Below are 27643 nucleotides of genomic sequence, written 5' to 3'. Positions count from 1 at the left end.
TGGGAATTTTAGTAGATAAAGTTAGTATGAGTAGTCCATGTGCACAGTTGCAAAAAGCTCTGTTTTCTGACTGTACCAGTGAATCCAGTAGCCAGGGAGTTTTCAACACAGCCCACACATGGAGTTTTGTGTGCAGTTCTGGGCATTGATTTTGAGACCTACAGTCATGGAAGAGCAATCAGGAACTTGAAGGGGTTGTAAAATGCCTTGAGAAAAGGCTGAAAGCAACTGGGGAGGGTGTGGGGGTGGTGTGATGTGTGTGCATTCGAGTCAGTAGAGAGATGAGAGCCAGTCACACTTCCCCTTTTACCTAAGTCCTGGGTGTGATTTTACATACTTGGTGTTAGGACCAGACAGTAGAGAAATGTGCCTAAATGGGGTGTCTTCATTGGATGGGGCTCCCAGATGTGGGGCGACCATCGGTTGGAAGCTGGTGGCGCAGGTGATGAAAGAATGGACCTGAGGCAGAAAAGGAGAGAAGTTTATTGACTACACCACTAGGGAGCAGCAGGCAGGAGGGCAGAGGAGGGGCTGTCTGCCTTGAGGCAGTGGGTGGGGGCTGTATTTAAAGGGAGATGTTGAGGTAATTCGGCCTATGGAATTCTCCCGTTTTTGGTAACTGTGCCTGGTTGTGAGTAGCACATTGGTCAGTGAGGACCTATGGAAATTTTGAGGTGGGGCGCCGGATGGGCGGGGGGGGGGGGGGGGGTGGGGGGGTGGTGGCTGTGGGCCTCTCTACCTTCTAACGCTCAAACCTGTTTGACTAAAAACGACCTCTACAGTAGAGTGAAACAGAACTTAAAAGATTTAAGATGAAGTACATGTTCAGGTGAGTATGCAAATGTGTACGTAGTTTAGAGAGTAATTAGAATACCTGTGAAAATGTCCGCCTGGCTTATAAACTAGAACATCCCTAGTATCTTAGAAGCCCTTGTGTGCCTCTCCATGAGCTCATTTGTTTTCACAGCTGGAAAATATTTCATTGTATGATTGTGCCACAGTTTAGTCATCCTACTGTTCAAGGATGTTTGGGTTTGTTGTTGTCAAGGTAGCACATTATTAATATTCTGCACTTGTCCTGAATGTGTAAGAGTTTCTTTAATAGCAATGGCTCTCAAAAGACTGGTCCCCAGACCAACCGCATCATCACCACCTGGAGCTACTTATTCTCCCCTCCCCCCCCACCTCAGAGAGAGTTAATGAGAAGGGGGGGAGGGGGAATAGATGGAGGGAGGGATTGCATTCCATATATAGATCAGTTTAGGAAAATAGACATCTTTATAGCTTTGAATCTTCTTATCCATGATTTTCTTCATTTATTTAAGTCTTCTTCAATGTCTTTCAATATAATTATATACTTTTTCCAGAAAAGTCTTATATATATTTTATTTTTTTTTTAAGATTTTACTTGAGAGAGAAAAGAAAGAGCTTGAGAGGGGGAAGGGTAAAAGAGAGAAGGAGACTTCCTGCAGAGCAGGGAGCCTGATCCAGGATCATGACCTGAGCTAAAGGCAGTCGTTTCACCAACTGAGCCACCCAGGCACCTCTTATATATATTTTATTAAATTTATTCCTAAATACTAAATAGTATTCAGTGCTATTGTAAATAGTGTCATCTGGGTATTTACCCCAAAGATACAGATGTAGTGAAAAGAAGGGCCATCTGTACCCCAATGTTTATAGCAGCAATGGCCACGGTCGCCAAACTGTGGAAAGAACCAAGATGCCCTTCAGCGGACGAATGGATAAGGAAGATGTGGTCCATAGACACTATGGGGTATTATGCCTCCATCAGAAAGGATGAATACCCAACTTTTGTAGCAACATGGACAGGACTGGAAGAGATTATGCTGAGTGAAATAAGTCAAGCAGAGAAAGTCAATTATATGGTTTCACTTATTTGTGGAGCATAACAAATAGCATGGAGGAAAAGGGGAGATGGAGAGGAGAAGGGAGTTGAGGGAAATTGGAAGGGGAGGTGAACCATGAGAGACTATGGACTCTGAAAAACAATCTGAGGGTTTTGAAGGGGCAGGGGGTGGGAGGTTAGGGGATCCAGGTGGTGGGTATTGTAGAGGGCACGGATTGCATGGAGCACTGGGTGTGGTGCAAAAATAATACTGTTACGCTGAAAAAATAAAAAAATTAAAAAAAAAGTTACATTTGCTATGTTTGGGAATAGAAATACAACTGGCTTTTTTTTAAGATTTTATTTATTTATTTGCGAGAGAGGGTGAGAGCGTGCATGAGCACAAGCAGGGAGAGCTGCGGAGGGAGAGGGAGAAGCAGGTTTCCCATTGAGAAGGGGGCCTGACACAGGGCTGGATCCTAGGACCATGACCTGAGCTGAAGGCAGATGCTTAACCGGCTGAGCCACCCAGGTGCCTCCAACTGGCTGTTTTATATATTTTTCATAGCTGTGACCTTTTCAGAATCTCTCATTCTAATAATTTGTTGCCTCTGTTAGGTTTTCAACATACAAATAATGACTGTTTTGTATTTTCCTTTCCAGTCCTTTTACATGTTACCTTTTCTTTTCTGTGTAGTTATGACCTCCAGTATGCTGAATACAAGTGATGCTGAATACAAGCATCCTGGTCTTGTTGCTATACTTAAAGGAAATATTTTTAATATTTAATAAAAAGTGTAAACTCACAAACTAATAAATTTCACTCGTGACCCACAGATATAAAATCCTAAATAGTAAGCAAGTGAATCCAGCAATATATACAAAAATATATATCCTGACTAAGGAAGGTTTGTACCAAGAATGCAAGTTTGGTTTATTAATTGAAAGTCGAGTGTTCTACTTCCCACATTAGCAGATTAAAGGAGAAAAATTATTTGCCCTCTCAGTAAATGCAGAAAAAGCATTGGATAAATTATAACACCTTTTCATGGCAAATACTCAAAACAGGTGTAGAATCTTAGATCAAGTGTATATTAAAAGCACATAATAGTCTAGTCTGTTTTTTTTTATTAAAGATTTTTATTTATTTGACAGAGATCACAAGTAAGCAGAGAGGCAGGCAGAGAGAGAGGAAGGGAAGCAGGCTCCCCACTGAGCAGAGAGCCCGATGCAGGGCTGGATCCCAGCACCCTGGGATCATGACGTGAGCCAAAGGCAGAGGCCTTAACCCACTGAGCCACCCAGGTGCCCCTCTAGTCTGGTTTTGATATGAAACATATGCTAGCCTCATACAATGAGTAAAAGAGTATTTTTTCTACATGTTTATTTGAAAAGTTTATTTTATTTTTTTAAGACTTTATTTATTTATTTGTCAGAGAGAGAGAGCGAGCGCACAGGCAGGCAGAGTGGCAGGCAGAGGCAGAGGGAGAAGCAGGCTCCCTGCCCAGCAAGGAGCCCGATGAGGGACTTGATCCCACGATGCTGGGATCATGACCTGAGCAGAAGGCATCGGCTTAACCCACTTAGCCACCCAGGCACCCCGAAAAGTTTATTTTAAATCAGTTTATCTTTTTCTTGGTAAAACTTGCATATAAAATTATCAGTACCTGACTTTTTTCATTGTTGTTGTTTCATATTTTTATTTAAATTCTAGTTAGTTATTTAAATTCCAGTTATAGTGTAATATTGGTTTCAGATGTAGAATTTAGTGATTCATCACTTATGTATAACACCCAGTGCTCTTCCTAACAAGTGCCCTCTTTAATCCCCATCACCCATCTAGCCCATCCCCTGCCCACCTCCCCTCCAGCAACCCTGTTTGTCCTCTGTAGTTAAAGAGTCCCTTATGGTTTGTCTCCATTTTTTTTTCTTTCCTTCTGTTCATCTGTTTTGTTTCTTAAATTCCAGATGAGTGAGTGAAATCATATGATATTTGTTTTTCTCTGACTGACTTATTTCATTTAGCACAATACCCTCTAGTTCCATCCACATTGTTGCAAGTGGCAAGATTTCATTCTTTTTTATGGCTGAGTAATATTCCTGTGTGTGTGTGTGTGTGTGTGTGTGTGTGTGTGTGTGTGTATCTTTATCCATTCTCCAGTCGATGGGCATTTGGGCCCTCTCCGTAGTTGGGATATTGTTGATAATGCTGCAATAAACATTGGGGTGCAGGTGCCCCTTTGAATCACTGTGTTTGTATCCTTTGGGTAAATACCTGTAGTGCAATTGCTGGAGTGTAGGGTAGCTCTATTTTTAACTTTCTGAGGAACCTCCATACTGTTTTCCAGAGTGATTGTACCAGTTTGCATTCCCACCAACAGTGCAAAATTGTTCCTCTTTCTCTGCATCCTTACCAACATATGTTTCTTAAATTGTTAATTTTAGCCATTCTGACAGGTGTGAGGAGATATCTCACCGTAATTTTGGTTTGTATTTCCCTGACGATGAGTGATGTTGAGGATCTTTTCATGTGTCTGTTAGCCATCTGGATGTCTTCATGGAAAAAATGTCTATTCATATCTTCTACCGCCTGGCATTTTTTAATGGAAAGATTAACTACTGATTTAAATTCTTTAATGTTTCTTATTCTCTTGATTTTATTGTGATATTTTTATTTTTTAGTAATTTATCCATCTCATTTAAGTTTTCAAATTTACCAAATTATTTGTACTATGTTCCTTATTTATTTATTCTTTGTGGTATGAGAATTTTTGTTCTCTTTTTCTCTACTGATATTGTTTATTCGTACTTTGTATCTTTTCTTTCAGCAGTTTGTCTCTTACAAGTCTTGAAAGAACTTGACTTTGTTTACCCCCATATTTTGTAGTTTTTTTTCCATTTTATTAATTTTATTTGTATCTTCATACTATTGATTTTTCTCCCTTCCCAACTGTTATAAGAATGGCTATTCATAACGTGGTGTATGGTTTTTATATCTGATAGGCAACATAGACACTTCATTCTTTTAAATTTATATTCCTTTATCTGTGATATTGAACATTTTTAAAATTTAAATTCAGTTAGCCAACATACAGATATTGAGCATTTTAACAAAATATTTGTTAGTTACTTTTGAATTTGATGTGAAATATAACAGAGGACATCCAGGACTGAGGAAACCATATTAAAAAGTTAGGAACATATGTTTAGGAAATGATACAGCACTTTGTACATTCTATATTATATGGCATATGTTTTATTGTGTTAGAAATACTTGGTTATATGGTTTGAACTTTTTAAGGATAGACACGAATTCATACTTACCTTTGAGCTTTAGACATTGTCACATACCTCGGAGGGTTAGACATTGCCTGACTCAATGACAGATAGATGGCTGGCTGGATAGATGGTGGATTAGGAAAGAAGGACATATTCAACTAATATAGAGGGTGCTGACACATTGTATGCAGAATAATAATAATGCTGAAACTGTATTCTATTGGAGTGAAGAGCCTATAGTGCAGGGCTCCTGCTCTGGTAGTTGCTCCTCTTGTAGGTCAATGTGGTCTCTAGCCTTTCAAAGAAGTCGGAGGGATACCTGAGTGGCTCAGTAGCTAAGCATTTGCCTTTGGCTCAGGTCATGATTCCAGAGTCCTGGAATCGAGTCCGCATTGGGCTCCTTGCCCAGGAGGCTTTTCCCTCCACCTGTGGCTCCCCCTGCTGTGCTCTCTCTCTCTCTTTCTCTGACAAATAAATAAAATCTTGAAAAAAAAAAAAAAAGAGAGAGAGAGAGAGGGACAGTGGAAATTGTGCTATTCTTTATCAGAATATGGAATATAGGGGTCAAAATTAGGGCATGAGAGGATGGAATATATCAGTCCATGGTTTAATTGGGAGCAGAACCTTTATGAATTACGGGATAAAGGATTTATCATACAAATTAGACCTTCTACACTTGTCAGAGGGCAGGAGGAAGTTAGGAATCCCCAGCCAGTCAGAGAAGCCAAGCACAACCAGGCACTGAAATGGGACAGCAGAGGGAAGTTAGGGAGGTGTCTTTGGGAGGCTATATCACTGTAAACACAGTCTGTATGGCCTGCCCGTCCATTGTAAAGAAGAGCAGGGCAGAGTAGGGGAGAGTGAGAACAAATTGGAACTTGTTGACACCTCTGTGTCTGTCACCACCTCTTGCCACAACGACCTTCGGAGTAATGACTACGGATTGATTTCCACCTTGTAGGTCTTGTGAAAATTGCTTTTTTGGCCCACTCCAAACCAGAACTGTGAAGGGCAGAGGATACTTGGAAATGTAGTTCCAGCTTAGCAGGCTGACACAGTGCAATCCAACACGGAACTGCCAGGAGGAGGATCCTCCAAGGGTTGCAGAAGTTGAAGCTTATAACTAGGTTCTTCAGGGGATGGAAAAGAAGCCTAATTATAGTGATTAGGGGAAGAACTGAGAGGTGAAACGAAACGCCGAGCGCTCAATCTGAGAGAATAACCATGAGCGCAATGAACAGTGCCAATATAGGCATTTGTTTCTGATTTGTGGATGAGCATAGCCCTGGTGTGAGGTCAGAATCTTCCTGAGTCCTACTTCCTGCATGTACACTTTCTCTTCCCATATTTAAACAATGGTGGCCTTAGGAGTTCTACCTGTGGCCTGCGGCTTCTCTTCCTGGAAACATTCTGCTTTCACTGTTTCATTCAGAGCTATGTGTTCAATTACCAAATGAATTACCAATTTTCCTAAATCTTTATTTCCAGATGGTTTCTCTAAGCATTAGTGATAGATTTATACCAGCTTACAAGGCTGTATGCGCCACAGACACTTTAAATCCACAATCTCTGAAACACAACTCATTATCTCTGGCATCCACCTCTGTTGTCTCCATATTAGCAGCTGACCTCACGTGTGTTTAGTTATCCAGGTCAGAAACTTGTGAAGTCTGACAGTTTCTTCTTCATTTCTTATATGCAGTCTTTCATTGGATATGTTAATCATACCTTCTAAATATCTCATTTATTTTCTTTCCATTTGTATTATCTTTTTTTTTAACATGGTTAAATCTTTTTTGTTGTTGTTGTTTTGTTTTCGCTTTTGTTTTTTGTATTATCTTAATTCAATAGTTCAGCATTTCTTGTCTGATTATTGCAATGGTTTTTTGTTTTTTGTTTTTTGTTTTTTTTTTTGGAGAGGAAGATTGGGTATGTGTGCATGTGTGAGTGGGGATGAGGACCAGAGAGGGTGAGAGAGAATCTCAAGCAGACTCCATGCTGAATGCAGAGCCCAACATGGAACTCAGTCTCACAATGGTGAGATCATGACTTGAGTCAAATCAAGAGTCCGTTGCTCACCCACTGAGACACACAGGCATCCCTACAATGAATTACTATTTTCATTATTTTCTCAATAGTTGAATAGAATTATTTTCTCAATAGTTGAAATCTTTTTTCCCCACTTTAAAACTTTTTAATAATAATGATCATAATAGTAATTTTGTCCAAGTTTATAAGCTAATAAGCCACAGAGCCAGGATTTGACATTTTTAAAAAAAGATTTTATTTATTTGACAGAGAGAGACACAGTGAGAGAGGGAACACAAACAGGGGGAAAGGGAGGGGGAGAAGCAGGCTTCCTGCTGAGCAGGGAGCCCAATGTGGGGCTCGATCTGAGGACCCTGGGATCATGACCTGAGCTGAAGGCAGATGCTTAATGCCTGAGCCACCCAGGAGCCCCTGGGACTTGACATCTTAACTATTATTCTGCTTCAAAGGCTGTGGTCAAGTTTCTTAGTTCTCTGAGATTCAGTGTCCCCATCTGTGAAATAAAGAATTTCACTACCTACCCTGTAGGAATGTTGTGAGATTTAAATGAGTTAACTTATGTCCTCTGTGGTACAGGACAGGCAGAGACAAGCAGAACAACACTCAATTATATTGATATTCCAATTGTATGGCAGCTATCATTTGACCCCTGTGATCCTGGCTCCAGATCTTATAGGATTATCTATTCTGCTAATGTGCTCTGCTGCTGTTTCAGAAATGGCAAATGTTGCCAACAGTTTCACCTTTCTCAAACATCAGTCTGATAACATTACAGTAGTCCCCCCTCATCCAAGTTTCTGCTCCCACTATTTCGCTTTCTGCTGTTTCTGTTACTCTCATCAGTCACTGTCTGGAAACAGATGATCCTTCTGATGACTTGTCAGAAGGCCATTAGTAGGTTAACACTAGGTCACAATGCCTGTGTCATTCACCTCACTTCATTTTATCATGTAGGCATTATATCATCCCACATCATCACAAGAAGAAGGTTGTGTACAATAAGATGTTTTGAGAGAAAGACCACATAACTTTAATTACTGCATGTTGTTATAATTGTTCTATTTTATTATTGGTTACTGTTGTTAATCTCCTACAATGCCTCACTTACAAATTTGACTATCATACATGTACATGTATGGGAAAAAAAACAGTGTATATAGAGTTCGGGACTCTCCAGGATTTCAGGCATTCACTGGGGGTATTGGAACAGTATTGTGGTGGTTAAAGGGACTACCCTATTTCCTTATTTAAAAACTTTCAACCGTATTTCAACAGTTCTATAATTCCAGCAAGATACTCCTTCACATGGCCACAGCCTTCAAGTTTTGTCTGCTTATTATATTCTCTCATTCCTGGTCTTTTCTCCTTGTAATCCTAATGCATGGCACCCTCAACATATTCTTAAGGTCTGGAAATTTTCCATGCTCTTTCATACCTCAGTACTTTTGCACATGTGATTCTTTTTGCTTGAAATGTGTTGTCCACTCCCGCCCCCCGGAGAGTTCCTAACTGTCCTTTGAGATTCAGTTTAAATGTTACATTTCTTATAAAAACTTCCTGAGCTCACTGGAAGCAGATTTTAATGTGTCTGTCTTTATACTCTCAGAGCACTTATGACATTGTATTTTAATTATTTGCTAATTTCTATGGGCTGTGAGCTTTTTGAAGTTACTCATTTTCATGGTCTTAGATCCTAGCACTGTACCTGACACAAGTGCTCAATAAATTTATATGGAACAGATGAACAAACTTTAGAAGAGTGTAGTCCAAATTGATGACTGCCTCTTGGTGTCAGGATTCTGTCAGCATTTTCTTTTTTTAAAAAATTTAATTTCTTTTTTTAAAGAAAATACTTTATTCATTTATTTTAGAGTGAGAGAGAGCAGCAGGGGTGCACAAGTGTGTGGGGGAGGGGCAATGGAAGAGGGAGATAGAGTCTTAAGCAGACTCCACACTGAGTGTGGAGCCTAAACGGGGGCTCGATCTCATGACCCTGAGATCAAGACCTAAGCCAAAACCAAGAGTTGGATGCTTAACCTACTGTGCCACCCAGGTGCTCCAGCACTTTCTTTCCTGCTTACCCTTCTACCTGCATCTATGATTAGTAGACATAGAGTATTACTGTTGCAAGTGGTGGGATGAGCAATATCTTCCAGTTTTCTATCAATTTAGTTTTATCTGTTTGGTCTCTAGATGTGGTAGCTGCAATCGCCATTGTGTCAGATGTCCTCTCACCTTTTCTTCTTGTGGGAGCCCGTCTCACTGTATCAATTGGAGGAATCTCCCTTGATATTCAGGGCAGAGAGTTCTTCCCCTTCAGTCAGTGACTTGCCAGCCTGTTGAGTATTAGGGAGCCACAGTCCCTAGTACTGGCAGGTTTTGTGGCCTTCATTCTTTCTAAACTTGATCCTTTATTTATTTATTTTTAAAAAAATATGTTACTTATTTATTTGACAGAGAGATCACAAGTAGGCAGAGAGGCAGGCAGAGAGAGAGGGGGTAGCAGGCTCCCTGCGGAGGCTTGATTCCAGGACCCCCCGAGACCATGACTTGAAACGGAGGCAGACGCTTAACCCTCTGAGCCACCGAGGTGCCCCTATAGTTGATCCTTTATGCTGAAGTGTTTGTTTATATTTCTATTCTCTTAAAATATTGGACAAAGATGCTATATTTTTTCCAAATGAAGCTATCGTTAGGATCACTCAATCTATAAGCAAGAATCATGTTTTCACTTTCCTTATCAGTTGATTGCTTTTCAGCACATTCTTAGCTCCTGAAAGATTGCACAGAGCAGGCATTAATGGGAAATTTCTCGTAGAAAATCGTGCTTGTGTATGTATATGTGGATGGAGGTGATGGAATGGGGAAGAAGTGGGAGGATACAAGAGAAAGCTATTCTGGCTTCTTACCCTGCATGGGAGGCAGCACTATGCGTGGGAAGAGAACTGGATTGTGGTTTTCTATTCCCTAATTATATCTTTCTTTTTCATTTAATTTTAGGAAGTTAAATATACAAGACTATAAAATTGTAGTCATAAAAAGAATAACAGAAGCAAGCTTCATTTCCACTCCTGACCCCTAGTTCCCTTGCTGTAGTAACTGCTCCACTTTCTCATATTTTCTTCTAGAGATAGTCTATGTACATATGAGCATAGTGGCCCATCACTTAAAATATGCAAATCTGTGTGATATTAGGCACCTGTCTTGAACTTCAGCATTGACTTCTTTAAATTCCTAGATGGAAATACTAACACACACAGGACAAAACCCACAGGGATTTTGTGACAATGAATGAAGTGCTGTTTGTGAACATGTGTGAAAATCATCAAGTATTTTACATGCACAGGGTGAGGGAGTGTAATCATGGCAGTAGTATTGTGCTACACCAAGGTCAACGAGTCATGTGTGATCTGACTTGACAGGTGTGATTTGGAGTCTGTAGCAGGGCTGCTGTGTCAGTAGCACCCTGTGTAACTCCACTGGGTCTGCTTTCCAGCCTACAGGGCCTATCGCCCTCATGGCATATTCTTTGGGTTTTCTACGTGGCTAATCAAGAGATACCGCTTACACTTTAATTTGCCAGGTATGGATGCACTTGGGGTAAGAAGTGGATGCTTGCCAGTGTGTGAAACTCCTCTGGCTCCCTCCCTTTTGCTCCCTCATCATGTTTGGGGAATTGGTACTGAAACTTGGCTGATGCAACAGTTTGAGTCATGGTCCCTTGGTGATGTGGGATCCATTCACTTTTAATTGGTAGTTTCTGGAATCATTTTTTCTCTTCCTCACCCTGACTTTCTTTTCTAATTGGCTCTCAGGGGCCCCCAACTCCTGCTTTAATCAACCAAAGCAGAGCTGGTGCAGAGAGTCCCAAACTGGTACCTGGGGACCTCAGGATCTTCTGCCATAACTCTGATTCTTCAAGTTTCTTTTCAATCTGTTAAAACAACTCGGTCTTTGGATTAGGCCTGGGGGGTTGGGAATCCTTTGGGCATTTCTTTCACAGAGGCAGCTCGAACAGTGCCAACCACTTCAAGACATTGCCAACTAATGCATTGGGCCTGAAGTTTTTTCTTCTTGCTAGCAGAAAGGGGAGAAGAAGATATTTGGTTGAGGTTTCCCAAGTGGGCCAAGTGAATGATGGCAGAAATGAGTAGATGAAAAAAACTTATTATTCAAGGAAAACTTACTAATTGAGCCTCTATATTTTGGTCTACAGACTGCTTCTGTACCACAAAAAGACTTGTGGAAAGCTTACTTTGTCTGCTTTTTGTCACTGCCCAAAAGAGAGTAAACACTAATTGTGTAGTTTTGGCCAATAATTATTATTGGGTTACATTTTTATGATTATTTAAAAAATAAGCTTCATTCTTTAAAGCAGTTTTACATTCACAACAAGATTGAGTGGAAAGTATAGAGAGTTCCCATGTACCTTCTGCACACATGCACACATACATACACACACACTTCCTCAACCATCAACATCCTGCATTAGAATGGTACATTTGTTATAGTCAATGAACTTACACTGATACATCATTGTCACTCCAAATCTGTGGTTTATATTAGGATTCACTCTTGAGGTTGTATATTCTGTGAGTTTTGACAATTGTATAATGACTTTTATCCATCATTATAGTGTCATACAGAATAGTTTTGCTACCCTAAAAATCCTCTGCACTCTACTTATTCATCCTTCCCTACTCCTCTAACTCCTAGCAACCGCTGGTCTTTTTACTGTCTCTACAGTTTTGCCTTTTCCATAATGTCATACAGTTGGAATCATAGAGTATGTAACCTTTTTGGGTTGACTTCTTGGGTTACATTTTTAAAATGACATTTAAAAGCATTTTTAAAAGTATGATTTTAAAGCTATGTTAGAGAATAAATTAATCTCCTTCTAGCATACCCAAGAACATTCATGTGACCTCTTTCTGAACAAATGGATACTGCTGAAGGGAACTGTCCTGGTTCCAGCTCACCCTTGGAGAAGCAAAGTGATAGTAGACTTGACTTTGAGTGCCCTTTACCAATGCTCTTAGGCCAGGCCAGTTGAAATCTAGGATGGAAAACTTCTCTGAGGGTTGAATTGTAACCTTTCTACAGAATGATAGGATTGTTGTCAGCCTACAGGAAATGTGCTTATAAGGCTGTATCTTTTTAAATATATATATATGTATATATATGTATATATATATATTTTATTAATTACTTTTATTAACATATAATTATTATTTGCCCCAGGGGTACAGGTCTGTGAATCATCAGGCTTACACATTTCACAGCCCTCACCATATCACATACCCTCAATGTCCATAATCCAACCACTCTCTCCATAGCCCCCCTCCTCCCAGGAACCCTCAGTTTGTTTTGTGAGATTAAGAGTCTCTTATAATTTGTCTCCCTCCTGATCCCATCTTGTTTCATTTTTTCCTTCCCTACCCGCCAAAGCCCCCACTCTGCCTCTCAAATTCCTCATATGGGGAGATCATATGATAATTGTTTCTCTGATTGACTTATTTCGCTTAACATAATACCCTCTAGTTCCATCCATGTTGTTGCAAATGGCAAGATTCCATTTCTTTTGATGGCTGTGTAGTATTCCATTGTATATATATATGCCACTCTTCTTTACCCATTCATCTGTTGATGGACACCTAGGTTCTTTCCATAGTTTGGCTATTGTGGACATTGCTGCTATAAACATTCCCGTGCACGTGCCCCTTCGGATCACTACATTTGTATCTTTAGGGTAAATACCCAGTAGTGCGATTGCTGGGTCATAGGATAGCTCTATTTTCCACTTTTTGAGGAAACTCCATGCTATTTTCCAGAGTGGCTGCACCAGCTATAAGGCTGTATCTTGGGATAAGCCCAAGAAAGACATGGAAATCTCAATCTATACAATTTTATCAGTGTTCATTGAGAATTGTGTTCTAGATAAAGCAACCATATTTATATATTCTTATTACTAAAGCAACCGTATTTATATATTCTTATTACTATCTAATGTATAAGTGATTTGTAAACTATTATCAATATCTCCCATAAGATTTTGATCTCTTCTAAGTAGGAAATATGTCTTTCTAAAATGTTTCCCTAGTTATTTGTTTTTAGTAAACAATAAATGAATGAATATACATTATTCTGTTGTTGACTACAATTCTCTGAACATGTGTTTTTCTATTTTTGCTTACACAAATCTTTTTTTCTTTCAGAAAGTATCTTTATTACAAAATATCAACTATCATTACATACCTCATATGCCATTGTATTTCTAACATCCTTGTAATATGAAATAATAATTGAATATAATTTTCTTGACATGATTCATTATAAAATACCATTAAGTTAGTCAGTGATCTGTGACTAAATCACAACTATCTTTTTTCTCTCCTTTTTATTTATTTGTTTGTCAGAGAGAGAGCGAGTGCACAAGCAGGGGGAGTGGTAGGCAGAGCAGGCAGAGAAGGCAGAGGGAGAAGCAGGCTCCCCATTGAGCAAGGAGCCTGTCATGGAACTTGATCCCAGGACTCTGGGATCATGACCTGAACTGAAGACAGACACTTGACTGCCTGAGCTACCCACATACCCACATATCTAATCTTTTCTTTAGGTTTAAGCTATCAGATTCTCACTTTTTTTTTGCATATTTTATATGCTCATATTGATAGAGAAGATAAACAAAATGGCTTCATGGTCCAGCTTATCTTTGCTCAGGTCGTGATGGCTATAGAAAATATTAACCAGAATTCTATCAGATGAATAAAGAAGCAGATCTAGAGTACTGGATTTTATGTCATGGCCCCACTGCATGGAAGAATGCATGGTTTCCCAGTGGGGTCAGAGAAAACTGCTTCCCAGGGGATAAAAAATCTTAAGGAGAGTCTAAGTCTACCAGTCTTTTTGCCCTGTTGGCTTTCCTTCTCTTTGTTCTCATTTCTGGGTGCAGGCCATTTCCTCTTTGCCTTGCCATGATTGAACAATTGGTGAGGGGAGAACTCTATCCTTTATTTTATTTGCTTACCTGTTTTTATAGCCAAATTCATAAGTTGGCAAGCAAAGAGGAGGGCTCTTTCACTTCTTCACTGGGTTCTCCTAGACTCAGTTCCTGATTAAATTTATAAACATTGATTAAATACCTGCTCTAGCATCGGATGTAGCAGGATGAGAGTTTTAAGATGAATGTTGCATAGCTAGTGAGTGGTAACCCTGGGCTTAAATCTCCTGAAACCAGGTCTAGTGCTTTTGACACTATACTTGGCTGTTTTGTGGAGTTATTATTGCAAAATAAGAAAGTACTTTTACAATTGCAGGGTCAGAGGGAAGTTCTATTTTTAATTTCTTGAGGAATCTCCACACTGTTCTCCAAAGAGGCTGCACCAACTTGCATTCCCACCAACAGTGTAAGAGGGTTCCCCTTTCTCCACATCCTCTCCAACACACGTTGTTTCCTGTCTTGCTAATTTTGGCCATTCTAACTGGTGTAAGGTGATATCTCAATGTGGTTTTGATTTGAATCTCCCTGATGGCTAGTGATAATGAACATTTTTTCATGTGTCTGATAGCCATTTGTATGTCTTCATTGGAGAAGTGTCTGTTCATATCTTCTGCCCATTTTTTGATATGATTGTCTGTTTTGTGTGTGTTGAGTTTGAGGAGTTCTTTATAGATCCTGGATATCAATCTTTTGTCTGTACTGTTATTTGCAAATATCTTCTCCCATTCCGTGGGTTGCCTCTTTGTTTTGTTGACTGTTTCCTTTGCTGTGCAGAAGCTTTTGATTTTGATGAAGTCCCAAAAGTTTATTTTGGCTTTTGTTTCCTTTGCCTTTGGAGACATATCTTGAAAGAAGTTGCTGTGGCTGATATCGAAGAGGTTACTGCCTATGTTCTCCTCTAGAATTCTGATGGATTCCTGTCTCACATTGAGGTCTTTTATCCATTTTGAGTTTATCTTTGTGTACGGTGTAAGAGAATGGTCGAGTTTCATTCTTCTACATATAGCTGCCCAGTTTTCCCAGCACCATTTATTGAAGAGACTGTCTTTTTTCCACTGTATATTTTTTCCTGTTTTGTCAAAGATTAACTGACCATAGAGTTGAGGGTCCATATCTGGGCTCTCTACTCTGTTCCACTGGTCTATGTGGCTGTTTTTATGCCAGTACCATGCTGTCTTGGTGATCACAGCTTTGTAGTAAAGCTTGAAATCAGGTAACGTGATGCCCCCAGTTTTATTTTTGTGTGGAGATTCCTCAAGAAATTAAAAATAGAACTTCCCTATGATCCTGCAATTGCACTACTGGGTATTTACCCCAAAGATACAGATGTAGTGAAAAGAAGGGCCATCTGTACCCCAATGTTTATAGCAGCAATGGCCACGGTTGCCAAACTGTGGAAAGAACCAAGATGCCCTTCAACGGACGAATGGATAAGGAAGATGTGGTCCATATACACTATGGAGTATTATGCATCCATCAGAAAGGATGAATACCCAACTTTTGTAGCAATATGGACGGGACTGGAAGAGATTATGCTGAGTGAAATAAGTCAGGCAGAAAGAGTCAATTATCATATGGTTTCACTTATTTGTGGAGCATAACAAATAGCATGTAGGACATGGGGAGTTAGGAGAAGGGAGTTGGGGGAAATTGGAAGGGGAGGTGAACAATGAGAGACTATGGACTCTGAAAAACAATCTGAAGGGTTTGAAGAGGTGGGGGGGTGGGAGGTTGGGGGAACCAGGTGGTGGGTATTAGATAGGGCACGGATTGCATGGAGCACTGGGTGTGGTGCAAAAACAATGAATACTGTTATGCTGAAAATAAATTAAAAAAATGATAAAAAAATACTTTTACATGTTCTTATTTAAGCCCATAAAAAGATAATGTAGAAAGGGCTAAAATTTAATAGTTAAGATTAGTGTGTATAGTGCCTAGTTCTCCTTAGATGTTTAGATTTGATTTTTAATGTAGTTTAAATAATGTTTATACTTGTTTTGTATAAAAAATATGTAACTGAGAATAAACCATGTTAATCCAGCCTTTTAGTAAACCATTTCTGTTTGATGTGTAGTTGCTCATATATAAGACATAACCATTACTTGTCTCTTTTCTTCATTTGGTCATTTGTTTTGTTTCTTAAATTCCATGTATGAGTGAAATAATATATTTGTCTTTCTCTGCCTGACTAGGTCTATCCATGTTGTTGCAAATGGCAAGACTTCATTCTTTTCTTCCTTTTAATGGCTGAATAATATTCCTTTTCCCCCCCAAATTTGAGAAAGAGACAGAGAGAACACAAGTGGGGGGAGGAGCAGTGTGGGAGGGACAAGTAGATTCCCCGCTGAGTATGGATCTGGATTCGATGCTCTAGTCTAGGACCCTGAGATCATGACTTGAGCCAAGTCAGATGCTTAACTGACTGAGCCACCCAGGTGTCCCCTGGCTGAGTAATATTCTATTATTTCTTTATCCATTCATCCATTCATGGACACTTGGCTGCTATCATAGTTTGGCTATTGTAAATAATGTTGCAATAAACATAGGGGTGCATATACCTTTTTGAAAGAGCGTTTTCATTTTCTTTGGGTAAATACCCTGTAATGGAATTGCTGTATCATATGGTAATACTATTTTTAGTTTTTTAAGAAAACTCCACACCATTTTCCACAGTGGCTGCACTAATTTGCATTTCCATCAACAGTGAGTGACGATTTCTTTTTCTCCACAAGGGACATGAGCAGTGTGATAATTTATTTTAATATTAATTATCTTGCAAGCCTCTAGGAAGAAATAAGCAGCCAAAGTCAAAGCTCAAAACGATGGCAAATGTTACTCTAAGAAATATGAGAAAGATCTTATTAAACCAAGAAGGGCATTGAATTAGTGGTTGTTGTAAGTACTATTATGAAGGATAGAGATGGTTGCCTTGGACAGTATGTTTAATGACTAGAGAAGAGATAGGAATCAGCATAATATTGACAAATTGTATTGATGTAGAATCAACCTCCAGAGAGTTCATTAAGTTTTAAAGCTATAAATATATTCATCTTCATGAACAGTTCTGGGAGGAGGAATTGAATCTGATCAATTCCTCTAAGATATTATAGAGAATTTTTGACTGAACTGATTTGCTGTCCATTATGACAATGCTTAGAAAATTGTACCCCAAGAAAATGATGTTTGTGTGACATACTGGAATAAACTTGAAGGGATTTAAAGTCAGTTCTATAAATTTTGGTGAAAAAATTCATTATATTTCTTATGTCCTAAGGAAAAAAATTATATAATATGATTATAATTTATAATATATTAAAACATATTAAATATTAAAACTCTTCAAATTCTAAGTATCCATAATTGATGAGAAAATTGCTTTGTATGAACACATGGTAGCAAATGGCAGAAGGTATCTATTGCTTTTTTTCCTTTCTGGCTATTTAACAGAATTTGGAAAATCCACTTTGTTGGATCATGCTTCAGGGTGTGATCACTCTTTGTTTTTTTTGAAGTTTGTTTATGTATGTATGTATGTATCTATTTAGGAATCTATATACCCAGTGTGGGGCCTGAACTCAAAGGAGCCCTGATATAATTATTCTTTAAATCTCTCAGCTCATCCTTTTCTGTCATTGATAATGTAATGTTAAAATTTTCTTCACAAGGTCTTTTAACATTGTAGTAACATCTAATCAAATTTCTCTTATCAAGTATTTTAGAAAATGTTTAAAATTTTCCTTAAGTGTGAATTGAGGTTGTTGTACTCATCTTAATAAATATTCTTCAGGATTCAAGTAATAAAACTGACTAAATGTTACAAATTAACTAGTCTTAAGCTTCCTGTTTTCTGAAGTTGAGGCTTTCATTTTGAATCCATGCACGCTCTCAGTACATCAGTATATTTTCATGTGGACCTTGGCATTTTATGTGAGATTATTCAGGTGGTAAAAGTATCAGATAAGCCATTTAAAAAGTAAGAAACTGTTTATGTTGCTATCCTTTTATATTTATACAAGTTTAAAAGATAATACATGCTGCCCAGGTGGCTCAGTCAAGCATCTGACTCTTGATTTCAGCTGGCATTATGATCTCAGGCAGTGAGATCAAGCCTGGCATGGAACCCTGTGTGGGGCTCTGCGCTAAGGGTGGAGCCTGCTTGGGATTCTCCCTCCCTCTTTTTCTGACCCCCCCATGCTCTTTCTCTCTCAAACTAAAATAAAATTAAAACTAAAAAGAATACGTAAAATTCCAATATATCAGTCACCCAATTTCCCCCATTGTTAACATCTTATATGTTACATTTGGTAAAACTAATAAGCCAACATTGGTATATTATTAATAACAGACATCCATTATTTGGACTTCATCAATTCTCTCTGAATGCCTTTTCTTTATTCCAGGATCCAATTCAGGGTACCACATTACATTTAGTTATGCTCTCTCCTTTGAGACTGTGACAGTTTCAAAATCTTTCCTTGTCTTTCATGACCTTGACAGTTTTGAGGAGTATTGAGTATGGTTTCTGGCGGAATGGCCCCCAATCTGGGTTTGATAATTTTTCCTCATGATTAGACTGTGATTATGGGTCTTAGGGAAAGATACCACAGAGGTGAAATATCCTCCTTGTCATATCATATCTGCAGACATTATATCCACATGACAACTCTCATGATGTTAACCTTCATCACGTGGTCAGTGTTGTGTTTGCTAGGTTTCTCCATTGTAAAGTTACTATTTTCCCCTTTCTCTTATATTCCTTGGAATCAAGTCACTAAGTCTAGACCACCTTTTGGGAAAAAGGGTTAAGCTCCATCCCCAGGAGGGGGTAGTATCTACAAATATATATTGTTTCTCTCTTCTTCATATCTTCAAGCCATGGATCAACCACAACATCCTCCTTTCAATACATTTGTTTACAGCATTTACTGGTATCTCATTTCTCCAAGTTCTTATAGTACTTAATGTCCAATTCAAATAAGGAAAATTAACACAGTATCTACTTCACCTTTCATGGGCAAACAAACGGGAAAGTGCGATAAGATCCAGTGCTGAGGAGGCTATGGGAAAATGAGCATGTTAACACAAGTTTTTTAGTGAGATATACTTCACATTGCCTAAAATTCACCCTTTTAAAGTGTAGGTAGTTTTTAGTACATTCACAGGGTTGTGCAACTATCACCACTATCTGATGGTAGAATATCTTCACCATTCTGCCCCAAAATGGGTACCCATTACAAATCATTCCCCATTCTTTCCCCTGCCTAGTCCTTTACAACTACTAATCTTTCTGAGTTGCCTACTCTGGACATTTTATGTAAATAGAATCATACAATATGTCACCTTTTGTATCTGGCATGCTTTACTTAGCATAATGTTTTCAAAGTTCATTCATGTTGTAGCAAATATCATACTTAACCATATTTTATTTCAGCCATAATTTTACGGCTGAAAAATATTCCATTCTATGTATATACCACATTTTGTCCATTCATCAGATGGTGGACTTTTAGGTTGTTTTACTTTTTTGGCTCTTACAAATAATGCTGCTATGAGCATTTGTTTATCCATTTTGTGCAAAAGTATGTTTTTTAATTCTCTTGGTTTTATACCTATGTATGGAAATTGCTGGATCATATGATAACTCAATATTTATGTGAGAAACTGATGAATTGTTTTCTAAAGCAAGTGTACCATTTTACATTTTGGCCAACAGTGTGTGACTATTCCATTCTTTCCACATTCTGGCCAATACTTGGTGTTGTCTATCTTTTTTGATTCTAGCTGTGCTAGTGGGTATAAAATGGTATCCCATCATGATTTTGATTTACCTTTCCCTAATGAGTAATGATGTTGAGCATCTTTTAATGTGCTCATTGGCCATTTGTATATCTCATTTGGAGAAATGTATAGACAGATCTTTGGGCATTTAAAAATTAAGTTATTTTTCTTTTTATTGTTGAGTTGTAAGAGTTCTTGATATATTCTGGATAATGATCTCTTATCATATACAAGATCTGCAAATATTTTTTCCCATTTTGTGAACTTGTACTTTGATAGTAACCTTTAAAGCACAAATTTTAAAAATTTTGAAGTCAATTTATTTTTCCTTTTATTGCATGCATTTTTTGTGTTATATCCTTAAAAATTGCATAATTCAAGGTCACAGAGATTTAAATCTATATTTTCTTCTAGCAGTTTCATAGTTTTAGCTCTTACATTTATGCCTCTGATTCATTTTGAATTAATTTTTGCATGTGGTGTGAGGTAGGGGTCCAATTTTATTCTTTTGCTGGATATCTAGTTGTCTCAGCACTGTTTGTTGAAAAGTTGAACACCATTAGCAATATTTCTCAGAATTAAAAATATACATTTCTTGGGACGCCTGGGTGGCTCAGTTGGTTGGATGACTGCCTTCGGCTCAGGTCATGATCCTGGAGTCCCGGGATCGAGTCCCGCATCGGGCTCCGGGCTCCACAGGGAGTCTGCTTCTCTCTCTGACCTTCTCCTTGCTCATACTCTCTCTCACTGTCTCTCTCTCAAATAAATAAATAAAATCTTAAAAAAAATATATATACATTTCTTGTATCCCAGAAATCCTTTCTCTAATTTTTAAAAATTATTTTATTATTTTAAAAAAATATTATTTATTATTTGACAGAGATCACAAGTATGCAGAGAGGAAGGCAGAGAGAAAGGGGGAAGTAGGCTACCCACCGAGCAGAGAGCCTGATGTGGGGCTCAATCCCAGGACCCTGAGATCATGACCCAAGCTGAAGGCAGAGGCCTAACTGAGCCACCCAGGTGCCCATCCTTTCTCTAATTTGTGGAATACTGATGTGACTATATAAAGTCTTATATTTCAGGACATTAGTTGCAGCATTGTTTTAATTGTAAAATATTGACTACAATAAAGTATCTTAAGTGAGTAATTGATAAACAAATTATGATATGTCCATATAATGGAACACACCGTGTCTATTAGAATGAGGTAAAATTATATGTACTGACTTTAAAAGATACTGTTATATTTTATTGATTTAAAAATATTTATTGAATTCTCTTTACCAGGCACAATACTAAGAGCTTTAAAAGTATTGACTCATTTAAAAAAAAATTGACTCATAATAATCCTATGAGATAGCTGTTATTATTATCATCCTATTTTATAGGTGAAGTAGCTGAAATTGTGGCATTTAAGCTGCTTGCCCAAGGTCACATAGCTAGCAGTTAAGGCAGGATATGGAAACTCTGACTCTAGAGTTTGCACTTTAAAGCATTAACTATGAATTTATATGTATATCCTTTGGCAACAGAGGTTTTCATGAGCATAGTGAAAATCTGATAGAATAATCAGCCAATTATCCATGGTCGGATTTAAATGATAGGAAGTGAGGGCAAACATGTGCTGAGAACCTCCTATGTGTCTTTTATTATGTCTGGTCCCTATATAAATTGTCTCATTTAATCTTTAAGGTCTTATTTTCAAGATATAAGTCATATACTCTTTTTTATAAAATAAGACCCTAAGAATCTAAGTGTCAGGTTTCATAGAAGAAGACAAAGTAAGGCTTCTCAGGTTTAAAGAGCAGCCTAGGCAACAGTGTGGAGATGGTAGAGAATGAAGTAGTAGATGACGAGCCTCACTAGAGCTGAGGGTTCATTTGGGAAGGAAAAGAAAACAAAGTAGGTTCGGTGGAGCCATACTATGAAGTGTGTTGAATGTTGGACAGAGGAATTGAGAATGTTGACTTTCAGGAATAGAGTGAAGGACTGGTGAGGATGAGAGTGAAGATGAGAAATCCACCATTTTATACATTTCTTCATTGCTGGGCTTTGTTGCAACTACATATTATTTTCATAAGTAAAAAAATTGAGATAAAAGTATTAAGCAAACATTTTGAGCTCTTACTCTATGCTAGGCATCATAGTACTGTTGATTCCCACTCATTCAAGGACCATCAGGAACACACCTGTAGTTGAACAAAGATAAGTTTATTGGCTTTTTGCAGTAAGGGAGAACATATGCCATGAGGAACATGGGGCATCCAAAAGGAAGGTGTTAGAAGGGATTTATTATATGATTTGGGCTTCTGTTAGTTGACACTGGGGAGAATTTAAAGAAATAGAGATTTTCTCTGGATGTTGTCAGAAAGTGGAAGAAAAGTCTATGATTGGGTATCTTAATTTTTATCTAAAAGGCAGTTGGGTTAAAGCTTTACTTGGTAAAGAGACAGTAGCCACTAATATTAGCCTAAAGAAGGGGATGTTTGATCATTTTTTATAGTTGGGACTGTTCTTGCTCAGATGTGATTGTGGAGTGGTCTTTTTTTGTCTTGATCCATCATGTTCACATAGTGGCCTGGTCTGTGGGTGCCATTCTGTGGAATTGTTTATGTTCAACATGTTTATACACCATGGCCTGGCTGACAGGGCTAGGCAGGTTTCTGGCCACACCAAGACTTACGTGATAATTGCCAGACCACTTCCCCAGTTCCAGGGGCTGCCTTCTTTTCTGTCACTGTGTGTTGGGAATCCGGAAAGGAAAAAGGCAACTCCTGTTCTCAAGGAGCTCTCTCAGGGGGAAATACATGTGAATAAGTAAATAATGCTACAATAAGGTACATGTAATAATTGAACTGTTAAGAGAAACATCAACAAATGATTTTTTAGCATGTATCCAAGTTTTATCTCAAACGTACCACAGAGGAACTATACATCTAAGAAAATTTGTTGGAAGAGTTCCTACTGGCCAAGAGAGTTTTTTTTTCTCCTCTCTTTTAATACAGGGATAAGATTGTTTAGATAAGATTGTTAGGCTAGGGGTAAGAAAGGAGTGTCTGTTAAAACTTATAGAAAGGTTTCATGCCTAGTTAAAATCTACTGCCCTTTTAATGTACATTAAACACATGCAGTCCTTTTCTATATCAGTTACACCTAAACAAAATTGTTAAAAAAGTCACTGCACCTTTAACTATTTGGTAAAAATCATTAGACTTGTCCTAAATCTGAAGGCAAAATTTTCAGGAAAGTCTGACTTCTATAGTATAGTAGTTCCACTTCATCACTGCAATGATGATCGCCTTTAGAAAAATTACACTGTATGTTGACGTTGCAGTGAATTTAGGTTTTAGTAGTCCACATTGGTTTCTAAACCGAGCATACTTCTGGGGGAAAAAGAAAAGATTTTAATTACTCCGAGTAAGAACTAAAAGTCCATTAAAAAACTTACACATTTCCAACTTACTCATCATTAGAATTTGGAAGTGTGGACATTTTTGGCTCAAGAGTTTTGACTAATTTTTATTCTAAACAGGATGTTTCTCAGGGCAAGTTTCATGTCCTTATTGCGAAGACTATAGATGAGGGGATTAAAGAGAGGAGTCATTACTGAATATACCAGTGTGAGAATCTTCTGCATCAAAGTTGGGATGCCATATGTAGGACTCACATACATTACCATGACTGTCCCATAAAAAAGTGACACCACAGCTAAGTGAGAACCACAGGTGGAAAAGGCCTTTCTCCGGCCAGCTACAGAAGGGACCTGAAAAACAGTTCTGAGCAACAAGATATAGGATCGAAGAATGTACATAATAGTAAAAAAGAGAACAAAGGAGCTCTGAGTATAGAAGACAAATTCAGTAATGGGAGCTGGAGCACAAGACAGAGCCATCAGTGGGTCCATGTCGCACAGGAAGTGATCAATGATATTGGATCTACAGAAGGGGAGTTGGGAGATGAAGAAAATGGGTATTGGGTAACCAAGGAATCCAATAAGCCAGGAGAGAGACACCAGAATTCTACAGAGTTTCCCAGTCATGATTGTGGGGTAGTGCAGTGGGTGGCAGATGGCCAGGTACCGATCATAAGCCATTACCGCCAGGAAGAGACATTCAGTTGTGCCCAGGGAAAAGAAGAAATAGAACTGGAGGAAGCAGCCAGAAAATGAGATGGCCTTGGTTTTGGAGAGAATGTTAACTAGCATGTTAGGAACAGTAGAAGAAGCATACCAGATCTCAAGGAAGGCAAAATTTCCCAGCAGAAAGTACATTGGGGTGTGTAGTCTTGGGTCCCATCTCACTGCACAGATGATGGTTCCATTCCCCAGCAAAGTCAAGACATAAACCAACAAAAAGAGCAAGAAGAGGAAAATCTGTATCTCCCAGCAACCAGGGAATCCCAGAAGAACAAACTCAGTTACTATGTGAATGTGTGCTGCTGACCAGTTCATGGGTCTTAAACCTATGAAGAAGAAAGACATGAGTGTAACACAAAGTTTCTTTGCTTCCGAAATGTCTCAAGGACTTTGTTGAGAAGGGACCTCAAACTCTATAGGAAAATATGAGATATTTTGAGACCAGGTGGGAATAAATCTTTTTTTTTTCTTTTAAAGATTTTATTTATTTATTTGCAAAAGAGAGAGAGAGAGCATGAGCAGGGAGGAGAGGGAGAAGCAGGCTCCCCACTAGGCTCCATCCCAAGACCCTGAGATCATGACCTGAGCTGATGGCAGATGCTTAACCAACAGAGCCATACAGGTGCCCCTCTTACCTTATTCTGAATTGATTGTGGCTATAAATCTTAGTGTTCTTTTGCTAGGATCCAATGCAGCCAAGAATTTCCTACATCAGTGGTACAACCGGAAAAGTTTCTTTCTTTTTTGATTTCTTTGATCCTTAAGAAGACCTTTTATGATTCTGGTTTGTTTTCCTAATGTTGATTATGGGTCTTCAATGCACAAACTCATCCACTTTCTCTTACTCAGCTTACCTTGCTTAAAAAAATAAAGACAAATATTTTGAGGACAGCTGATGTGAGGATGGATTAAACCTTTGGCAACAGAACGAAATTAGTTGAACTACTCATGGATATAAAACTTACTCCAGGACATGGGATTTTCAGAATAGTCTAATCAACTGAATTAACTGTTATAGACATTACTACATTAAAGACTCAAGGCTGTTCTTAAATTTTCCTTTAAAGATTTAAAAAAAAATCACTCTAACAGTTGGGTGACACCTTAAAAATACACAAAAGACCAACCATATCAAATATCTTCCTCTAAAGGATAAGTGAGGATATTAGTTTCAATTATCTTCAATTGCAAGTGTTTATTTTCATGTTTTTTACACATGCTACAAAAAATACACTGTTTTACTTTTCATATTCAGATACTACCTAGTTAAAATAAAGAAAATGATGTTTTCAGTACAAAGTTTTAGTTCAATTAGTAATTTTGGATGTTAAAAACAAAGGGTTCTGAGATTGAGTAGGGTCTTATCTGCACTTTTATCTAGTAAAATTTTATCTAGTAGAATTAATTTTGTTTTATCTAGTAGAATTAATTTTATTTTCTGAAAGGAAGAGGACATTTTCAAACATTTGGATAAGCATATACTTTTTAAAAATAAATTTGTTTATTTATTTATTTATTTATTTTTATTAACATATAATGTGTTATTAGCCCCTGGGGTACAGATCTGTGAATCGCTAGGCTTACTCATTTCACAGCACTCACCATAGCACATACCCTCCCCAATGTCCATAACCCGACCACCCTCTCCATACCCCTCTCCCCCTGGCAACCCTCCGTTTGTTTTGTGAGATTAAGAGTTTCTTATGGTTTGTCTCCCTCCTGATCCTGTCTTGTTTCATTTTTTCCTTCCCTACCCACCATACCCCCTACATTAGGCATGTATTTTTTAAGAGTTTTTTAAAAATTGAACAAAAAGTTCCAATTTATGTGTTTAAACAACAGAGTAATCTTTAATGAATAATGGACAGCCCTAAGAGTCTTAGAAATGGTAATTTCAATATTGAGTTTTCTTTCTTTCCTTTTTTTTTCAATATTGAGTTTTCTTATTAAATTCAGACCTCTTGCCTTATCTGTTGGAAGTCACCAGTTATAACTGTCAGGAATGGAAGATAAAGAAATTTGAAAGGCAAATAAGGACGAGATTTGGACTTCAAAGTTACTAGTCCCTTGTTGGTGGTTTTGAAGGAAGCATAAAAAGGAGGTTTGAGCATCCATATTCTAAATTTGCCCAGTTTTCCAATCAATGTTGAACTTGAAAGACATTTGTTTTCCACTTTCACTGAATTAGGTGCTCAATAGATAATTTCCAGACTGTTATTTATGAAGTATAAATAAACTAGTTTCTCTGCTGGTCAAGAACTGAGCCCAGGTTCTCAGAGTCAAACTAGAAACCAGGGTCCTGAAATCTATGCTTCCTGTCCTTCTTTATGAAAAATGGACCATGACTGCTTAGGGCGAATAACAGTTCAAAACACTCTCCATTATACACCAACAACTTCACACTTACCTTCATTTTTTCTAACACCATACCTTGTAAAATTGATTAGCAGAAACATTATTTTTCCTGTAATCTTTGGTCAAAGTGTTGGTAAGTAATGGGATAATCAAAGGGTGGGGAGCTTAATGGAAAAGCCAGGTGGGCTAAACTGACTCCATAAAATTTTGCATGACTCCACCCTTGAAAGCCTCCAAAACACTTGATCAGAATAGGTGGGATATTAGAATGGAAAATCCACCATTTTATACCATAAAAAATGCTATTTTCATGTTTTTGGCATTCATAAATCACTGTATGAGCTACAATCCAAGGGACTAGCTTTTTCATACCCTCCCTTCTAGTACAAGAAATCAACCAACCAACAAACCAACCAGCCAACCAATCAACTCACCATTCTTGGATGGCTACCCCAAGAATAGTAGTTTGATTATACCGTCTCCTTCCACATGTCCCTCACTTGATATACTGTCTTCTCAGTTAGTCTGAGAGAAGAATATAACACCTGATTATTCCTGGAAAGAGATTATTTTCAGAAAGATGGTCCTTAATAATTAAAAAAATGATAGAATTGGGGAAAAATGATTCAGATAACTTAACTCTGTTCATTTTACAGATAAGCTTCCCAGAGGGTACATGACTTTTTACCCAATGAATGCATATGTCCTGTATTAACATATGGAATGTTCACACTATACTACTACAGAGGAACAGTGTCTAATTGGTAATAGGCAGTCTGTAGTATATCACAACAGTGGTTATAATATGGACAATTAGTCCCTTTCTCTTACATACAATGATGGGATTCCTGGCTCAGCTAGGAAAGAGGAATGGACACATAAATTTGAACATAAAGGAATCATCTCCTCATTGGCTTTGATGATGAAAACTCCAGGTGAGGGCATTATATGTGGTTCACTGGACTTCCTTAATTTCTGGAGGCTTCAGAAGCTTGTTTTCTAGGAGTTTACTGAGACATTTTAACATGCAAAGCAGTGTTTAATTGCAGGGATTAATCCCTCTCAGGGATTACTCTAAAACTCAATGTCTCGCCCCAAGAGGTTTCAGTAGCTTCCTCACGTTTCCCTTGGAGTGCATCCTCTTATCAGTCTTTGGGGTTCATCCAGGTTTTAGAAGATTAGCTCCTAGTAGATTAAC

The 27643-nt window shown here is 38.2% G+C and overlaps 1 protein-coding gene across 1 annotated transcript; it reads right to left on the bottom strand.

The window, feature by feature from the left end:
- Nucleotides 1-23454: 23454 nt before the first annotated feature.
- LOC116867543 (olfactory receptor 11H4) lies at nt 23455-24435 on the bottom strand. Its single transcript, XM_032857165.1, has one exon. It carries the CDS (start codon nt 24433-24435, stop codon nt 23455-23457), a length of 981 nt encoding a protein of 326 aa, XP_032713056.1.
- Between the last annotated feature and the right edge of the window lie 3208 nt (nt 24436-27643).

The sequence above is a fragment of the Lontra canadensis genome, unplaced genomic scaffold (assembly GCF_010015895.1).
Source record: "Lontra canadensis isolate GAN:19392208 unplaced genomic scaffold, GSC_riverotter_1.0 scaffold12, whole genome shotgun sequence".
Lineage (NCBI taxonomy): Eukaryota > Metazoa > Chordata > Mammalia > Carnivora > Mustelidae > Lontra > Lontra canadensis.
This window is presented reverse-complemented; position numbering and strand designations above follow the sequence as displayed.